Source organism: Carassius carassius, chromosome 5, assembly GCF_963082965.1.
Source record: "Carassius carassius chromosome 5, fCarCar2.1, whole genome shotgun sequence".
NCBI lineage: Eukaryota > Metazoa > Chordata > Actinopteri > Cypriniformes > Cyprinidae > Carassius > Carassius carassius.
In genome coordinates this window covers 27,417,867-27,426,294 of record NC_081759.1, presented here as the reverse complement: position 1 = coordinate 27,426,294, position 8,428 = coordinate 27,417,867, and the positions used below count along the sequence as shown (strand labels likewise).

The 8,428-nt window shown below is 37.9% G+C and overlaps 1 protein-coding gene across 2 annotated transcripts; it reads left to right on the top strand.

The window, feature by feature from the left end:
* The first annotated feature begins 1,111 nt into the window (after nt 1-1,111).
* On the top strand, nt 1,112-6,744 carry prdm8b (PR domain containing 8b). 2 transcript variants are annotated; one of them, XM_059550365.1, is made up of 4 exons: nt 1,112-2,023; nt 3,817-4,041; nt 4,347-4,572; nt 4,887-6,744. In XM_059550365.1, the coding sequence occupies exons 1-4, from the start codon at nt 2,021-2,023 to the stop codon at nt 6,137-6,139; spliced, it is 1,707 nt and encodes a 568-aa protein (XP_059406348.1). In that variant the 5' UTR covers nt 1,112-2,020; the 3' UTR covers nt 6,140-6,744. The 2 variants fall into 2 exon arrangements, with proteins under 2 accessions (XP_059406348.1, XP_059406346.1); XM_059550363.1 differs by having other exon boundaries at nt 1,115-2,023; nt 4,347-4,578.
* The last annotated feature ends 1,684 nt before the right edge of the window (nt 6,745-8,428 follow it).

The following is an 8,428-nucleotide window of genomic DNA, read 5'->3' as shown; positions in this document are numbered from 1 at the left end:
TCTGAACAGTTTAGCTTCTCCTAATCCATTTACAATCTAAAATATTTTAATTATTAATCTTATTATTAATAATTGCACTTTACCACTTTACAATTTTTTTTATTTTGCAAAAAGATACAAAACGCTCTTTATATGGCAGCAACACATTTATCTTCTGATAAGAGCTATTCTTGGGGTAAAAGACACAAGAAAGATGAATATGTCAGCAGAAGGTAGTCTAAATCTCTCTTATCTATTATGTCGGTTTATTAGTTCTCTCAGTCGAGGTTATAAGTTGGATGACATCCAAAAGAACTATGTACGACCGTGTCCCTGTGAACCTACCACCAACTGACCCCACAGAGAAATCTATTGATTTGTGGAGCTTATCAAATCTTCAGACTGATTAATGTTTAAAACATTTCGCCATATCAGTTAAAACACAGCGGGACTGTAGCGTACCGCCGCAATATGTTGAAGGAAGCTCTGGTGTGTGCACTTGGCTTGCTGAATACTCACTGCTGTCTCTCACAGATGTTAATACAGACATCACAATCCAGTCCTGCTGAGGTCAGGTTGAGCACGCGGGGCTCTCGTGCGTCTCTCCTCTAGAGATGGAGCGCCACAGCAGGTGTGCACGCGACGAGCTTCTGCGCTCATGAGCCGGATCTCTGGCTGCAGCAAAGCGAAAGAGCGCCCCAGATAAAGATAAGTATCAATAGAACAGTTTGATAATTGTCAGTTGGCGAACCAGCACTGAGAAAAAAAAGTCATGATAATTATAATACAACGACATAATGTAAACCGGAACCCGTTGCAAGTGGCGACATGTTGTCTGTAAACATTCAAAAGTCCAAGCGAAGACAGGCGGAATCGTCCGCGATTTTAAGGAAGCTGTGGGACAAAGACAGTCAATGAACAGTTACTCAGTCCACTATCCGAGTATAAACTTTTTGTTGCCCATTTAGCTATTGGCATGTTTATTAATCAGCAGGTCTCAAAAGCAGTCACGAGCAAACACAATTATTTTCGCTAACACAGGAAAAGAATGAAAAACGCTGATGTTTTTTTTTAATTGCAATTAAAAAAAACAGTACATGTAATTTTACTGTAAAATACAATTTTAGATATGTTATTATAGCTAATTAATTGGAAGGTACATTGCCAAAATCCAATGCTGAACCATCACATTTGTTTGGATTGTTTTTTTGTTTTGTTTTTAGTTCCTGGAGTTCAGGTGATTAATATTGCATTGTATGTTGTAGTTGCTGTTTACTGCTTTATTTTGGCGTCATGTGTGTTGCACTTGTGGTGTTTTTATGGTTAAACTGGGCTCTGTCTTTGTTATTATTGGCCACAATAGTAGTCATCATGTGCCACCTTCCATTGTGCCACCTGTGCTATTATCCATGTAGGTAACAGTAGCATATAACAAAAAGATAGTCCAGACAGACTGATATATTAATGACATATAACCTATTTATGATCAAAATTCCATCCTGTATGCATGTAACATCGCCACTGCATTTTTTTTTACAGTAAAGCAACACTGTACAATACTCATTCAAAAGCAGCATAAGCACCATCTTTTGATAATAATTTCAACATTAAAATTAATTAAAATAAAAAACAAATCAGCAAATATTCTTTGTTTTACAATGTATGAAAATATGAATTATGAAATATGCATCTGTTTTAGTGACTGCGGTCCACTTTATGTTTCAGCAGAAATACCCTGCATCTACTAGCTAACTGTCGGCGACCGAAGAGTTAAAGGGAGGAGACGAAGCGTGTCACGCCTCATTGGACAGATTATGTGCAGCAAACAAAAAGTGTGTATGTGGGTGCCACTCAGTCAGTGTATCAGCCCCATCTGCACGCCTCTCTGCGCTCGCGATCATAAGACGGTCGGCAACACTGTCACTTTCAACAGACGGGGACATGTACTGACTGCACGGGCTTCATCGGAGACGCTCAGCACATACTTGAAGATATATTGACGGCAATTGTGACATTTTGTGGATTATTTTATCCTGGTATCATGGTGAGTAAAGACAATTTTGCAATAAAAACAGCCGGAGGCTAGTAGCCTAAAGCACGGGGCTGTAGCCTATGCAGCACCCACCAGCATCCTCGCAACCGTGTAGAAAGCTTGCAGATGGTAGACTAGAGAGGGAAACTGGCTACACATCATAAAGTCATAAAGTTGGAATAACAACAAGACCGCAGATAAAAAGCGCAATAAATTTTAGCCTGAAATAAGGTCAATGGGTTCGTCTCCTCTTTTAGAAATGCGCATATATTCATGGGTCTATTATAGTATTTAGTTGAAATGCATATTCATTGGGTCCTTTGTGTGATTCTAAGGAGTGAGACTGCGACCTCACAGCTACAAAAGGAGAGGGTCGTGAAAGGAAGGGCAAAATTCACACTAAGGCTTGTTATGGATGAAGGGAACTTTAAGCATTTGTGTCTTGATAATACAATCGAGAGCCAAACGTGTCTTTTAGAAATAGCCAAACATCGTCATCATAAGTAAATTGTCATTTAAACGCTTTGCAGAAATATGTTTTTCATATTTCCACAATTTAATTGTAGTTCTTTATTTTAAGCACGTCAGTGTCCTAACCATAGCCTAGCTACGTTATTTGAGCGATAAATACGAAGTAGCATTAGATAAAAAAAGAAAGAAAGTCTGCTTTATATATAGCTACCATACGATTTTGTAAATTTAATACGTTTTTAATAAACGCGTCTGAAAAACAGCTTCAAAATGTAACAATTCGAGCTGCGTTTTACTGCGTTTTGCAACTTACTGCAGTAACAACATTTCCATCCACTCTTGTCCTTGTGTAGAAATATTTTTTCATTGAGTTTTCTTTTTGACCTCTTCAAAAAGCTGAGAAATCATGTGAAATCCCAGCAATATGCCACACTGTTAGTAGCCTATCTGTTAAAACTATAATAAAACAATTAGAAACAGAGATGATCGACAATATGGAATAGACTGTATATCTTAAATATTTCCCCGCCGTTTTTAAATGGTTCTAAGACAAGTTACTACACGAGTGAACTGCATTTCACGCGTAACAAAATAGCTACGGGACATTCAGCTCATTTGTAAATGTGCATCAGGGGTTTGGAGAAGAAAAATAATTAACTCCGCGTGCTGCCTTAATTAAAGTCTGAGAAGGAAAGTGGTGGATTATGGTAATAAGGAGACATACGTTCCTTCTTGTAGAATGGAGCTAAAGGTTAGCTGACGTGAAATCGGTGACTTTGACAGCGCTATTGAATCCATTCTATATGGTCCTCGATGGTAAAATAGACCGAACGGCCTCATAAGGCCAGATTTTCATCCTTGTCAAAGGCATGTAAATAACTCCGACAAGTGAAAGAAAAATCTGAAAATACGCACTGAGAGTTACTAATGTAATACTTTCACAGTCACGCTTTAAAATCGAAATAATGCACTATAAGAAATGATCTTCTTTTCTATTACTTTCTCTGCTTTTTTACAGAATTAATACAACTTAATTTAATTCTACGTTTACATTTTCTTTATATAGGCAAGATTATATTTTAAATGACATACAATATATAACAGTTTCAAAAATAACAACACTATAAAAATAACAATAATATATAGGCCTAATTTAACAATCGAAATGCTTGGAGATTTTATTAAACGGGTTGTTCCGGAGATTCACTTGGAATTGCACATAAGAACTAGGAAAAATATTTAAAATATTTACATACATTTTATAATTGAGAAATAGTGACCTATGCGCGGTTCTGTTTATTCACATTAATTCACTCACATTTTTTGTCTTACAGCAAATGATGGAGGAATCCAGTTCGCAGAGACTGGGCTGGGATGGCGACGCGAAAGCGATGCAGCAGTGTTTAACGGATATATTTACCAGCGTGTACACCACCTGTGACATTCCAGAAAATGCCATTTTTGGCCCATGTGTTCTGAGTCACACTTCACTGTATGACAGCATCGCCTTCATCGCTCTCAAGTCCACAGACAAACGAACGGCGCCTTACATCTTCAGGGTATGGTCACGCTTTATTTTAAGTCGAGAGTTTGAATTGTGTAGCATATTTATTTCAGCCATGTAGTCCTAACTCATATATATATATATATATATATATATATATATATATATATATATATATATATATATATATATATATATATATATATATATATATATATATATATATATATATGCTATATATCGTTTTTACAAATATGTAAAACTGTAGAGGAAATTTATTCTTTTGAAATGATTACTGATATGTATTTGCTGATGGTTCTAAGGTTTTGGCTAAATGTTTGAAATGTTTGCTGGACATAGGTGGACACCTCAGCTGCCAACAGTTCCTCAGAAGGCCTGATGTGGCTGAGGCTGGTTCAGTCAGCGAGAGACAAAGACGAGCAGAACCTAGAGGCCTATGTGAAGAACGGCCAGCTTTTCTACAGGTCACTGAGGAGAATAGAGAAAGATGAAGAGATGCTGGTGTGGTATGGCAAGGATCTCATTGAGCTGCTGCTGCTGAGCTCAAGCAGAAATCAAGCCAAAAGTAAAGGTACACTTTGAAGATCAACATGTGATCTAATATTTTACATAAAAAAATAGCAACTGTTTGTGTTTAAACAATCAGTAAATATGGTTTGATGAGCTTGCAAAATATAGATTTATCAAATATTTTAAAAATGCATAAACATTAAACAAAGTCAATAATTTATAGATATAAAGTAATATTTTTTTAATTATGTTTAATTAATCATTATCATGCTATCATTATGTACCCGTTGAAGGACACATTTTCTAAAATGTCACTTTTCTTTTTCTCTTCCCTCCCCCAACCCTACCCCAATCAATTATTTGATGCAGGAACATCGCCCTTTTTGTGCCCAGACTGTAGCCAGCGTTTCCAGTTCGAATTTCCCTTTTTGGCTCATCTAAGATTCCGCTGCACTAAGAGACTACAAAGCATAGCCGGCCCAGAGGAGGAGGCCACGGATGCCAGTAACCAGGCTAGTCTACCTCCTGCCAGGTCCAGTCCCAAACTGGGCCGATCTGATGTCTTCTCCAATCCACAGGAAGGAAAGCCATCCACAGACTTCCATAATCTAGCCAGGGATTTGGAGAATAACAGAACCAGTCCGCCGAGCAACAAAGAGGCTGAGATCCTGAGCGAGAGCTCTGGAAAGCGCAAGTTCTCTGACATGGAGGACAGCAGGAACAGTAGATTATCTCAGCCTCCCAAGTCCAAAGAGGAGTTGGCCAACTCGGCGCAGCAGTACCGCGGAGCGTACGGTCTGGACGAAAGCAGACGGGCTTTCTCGCCCTCTGTTTCAGAGTCGACGGAAACCAAGAGGAGCGCCTTCACCGAGGTCAAGAAGTCACCTCAGAGCTTGAAGCACAGCGGTAAAAACTCCAGCTCCAATTCGGAGAACAAGGAGGCTGGCCGGCCCAGCAGCAACCCGGCTGAAAAGCACCTTAACATCAGACAGGTTCTCAGCGAGACTCAGCCCCCGCAGTCCCGAATGGAGACCGCTTCAATTGGCAGCGCTTTCACTTCGGTGCCCCAGCAGGGTGGTGGGGGCTCGGAGAGAAAGAGTGCCTTTAGCCAGCCGTCTCGCACCTTCTCGCAGCTATCACCTCTTGTCATGGCACCCAAGCTTCTGCCGGCAGTTGACTGCCATCCTGCAGTGGGCAACACCGTCTCTTCCAATAGACTCTACCAGGCGGACCACCTCGCCGCAAAGCTTCAAGGCTCAGAACTAGGCAGCAACTGCCCTGTGCCTGGTGGCATTGCGAAACAGAACCCTTTCCTATACGCCACAGCCTTCTGGCCCAAGACCTCAGGCCCCATCCAGCTGCAAATGCCCACTGCTCTCACGCTCCTGCCCCCTTCGTTTACTTCCCTTTGTCTGCCTGCCCAGAACTGGTGTGCCAAATGCAATGCCTCCTTCCGCATGACCTCTGACCTGGTCTACCACATGCGCTCGCACCACAAAAAGGAGTATGCAATGGAACCTCTTGTTAAAAGAAGGAGAGAAGAAAAGTTAAAGTGTCCAATCTGTAACGAGTCTTTCAGGGAGCGGCACCACCTTTCCCGGCACATGACTTCTCACAACTGAATTTTTGGGGATTTATTTGTTTTACCGTCTTTCCTTCCTCCTTTCGTTTGTTCTTGCATTTTTAATCAAAAGGGAATAAGGTTAACCTGGAGGAGTAATGCCAACAAGTTTGCTCTCAATTTTAAGACATTACTGTTTAAATAGTTTGATCTCTTCAAATGTCATGTTTTGTGTATGAAGATGCATTTTGACTTAAAAAAAAAAACCTAAAATCTATTTATTATATGAAGCACTTATTATTTGAAAAAAGGGGACAATAATAATGTAAGTGTACCTTGAATTTTGTATATATTAATCTATAATGTATATAAATCAATTCAGATGCAGATCATTTCATTGAGCGTTATTCAATGACATGTTATGTCTATATGCATAAGGATATCGAACATTGGGAACATGATGTTGAAGTGTATTTAAGAGTGCATGTAAATTATAGTTATTGGTATAAGATGCAGTCTATTCGAGATAATGTAAATACTCGTTTGTTTGAATACAAAGTGTAATATTTTGTGTCTGTGAGAAATAGATCCAGTGTTTGAAATTTACTATTTGATAGTTTATCTAATCATGTTGAATGCTTTTACAATAAAATAGCTTTATTTTCACCTGATTGTGTGATTTATTATGCCTGACAATAAAATGACAGGGAATTATACGTTAAACATCTCAAACGTGTAGGCTACATGTGTAATCTGACCCTCTTAATAGAGGATTGCAGAGCAATGCTTGGTACTGTATCGACAGAGTTCCTTTTAAACAAGAGTCATAATTCATACAAAAACTCTTATATTATCGCTTATAAGCGATCTTTGTCTTGGGTAAATTAGCGGTAGTCTAATATGTCTTTATTAGCCTATTCTAAAATTGCCTATTCAATTCATCTACCATTGACTGTAATACGTGCACTAAGAATTGGAGTAGTCGGGTTCGAAATGTATAATTTTGCGGGGGAAATACACTCACACACAAACACACACACACACACACACACACACACACACACACACACACACACACACACACAAACCAACAACAGCAAAAAGACAATAAATAAATAGACAATATGAATAGCCTACTACAATGTAGCCTAAATTAAACACAGTATTTATTATAGTTTGTTATAATAACAGCAACAACAGTATTATTATTAGCCTATTCTTAATAACAATAACAACATTTCTGCTTCGAAGCATTCTCCTCACGTGAAAACCAAGCACTGAATTCAAATCTTAAATAGCGATACGCCTCCAAGAAACACGATTTCCACTGTGGTAAAGGTTATTTTAATTCTTAGACAATGAAAATAGAAAATTAAATAAATAAACAAACAAACGAAAGACGGTTGCTAGCTATATTAAACAGGCGCGCTCTCTATTTTCAAAGACTTGTTCTAGTGTCACAATAACATGCATTAAAAGTGTTAATCGTTTGGTTTATTTCGCTGTTTGTGTTATTATAATCCATGTGTAAAAGTGCGTGCTTCAGAAAATTCAGGTGAAAGCAAATACTACTTTACTCCATTATTAGCAGCTCTAAAAAGTAAAATACTTAATAAACTACTTAAAATTTTACTCGGTTTAAAAAATAAAATGAACCAACAGCCTTTAATGTTGCGGATTGGCTAACTGTAAATTTACACCGGCCTTACCTATGCATAAAAGAAAAAATGCAAACGCCCACTCAGAAGCCAATTAAAATTAAATAGCCTAATCTCGATTTAGAAATTTACTATGCTACATATTTATCATATAAGGCACAATTATAACAATAAAACCTTTGTATTGTCAATAGTCTACCTGTCACAATAAATTGTGATTTACAATTATTGTTTTGTAAGACAAAATTAGGCAATAAAACACCATATGATAGTTTTCTTAGCTTTATATTACACGTCTTTTTCAAATAGAAATTAATATCAGAACTTGCATTGTGGGGCTTGAAACCAAGGAGCCGAGAGAGCCACAAGCTGTTAAAATAGCTCAACAGTGACACCAAGCTTTTATAATGAAAAATTCAACCAAATCAAGATTTGTAAAAATGTCTGATATTGTAAAGGCTCAGACTGCCACCTAACGGTCGACACAGGTGTCAACAAAGCCAAAGTTCAACCAGCTCATTTAGTTATTGCAATTATAAAAGAGCTAAATGTAAAATAACTAAAATAATTTAGTTAAAACAATTTAATTTTGTTAATTAGTTGCTTTGTTTTAATTATGCATTTATAAAATTAAAAGTGATCTTCTGAGTGGGGGGGAGGGGCTTATTGAACACACTGAACTTTGGTTGAAT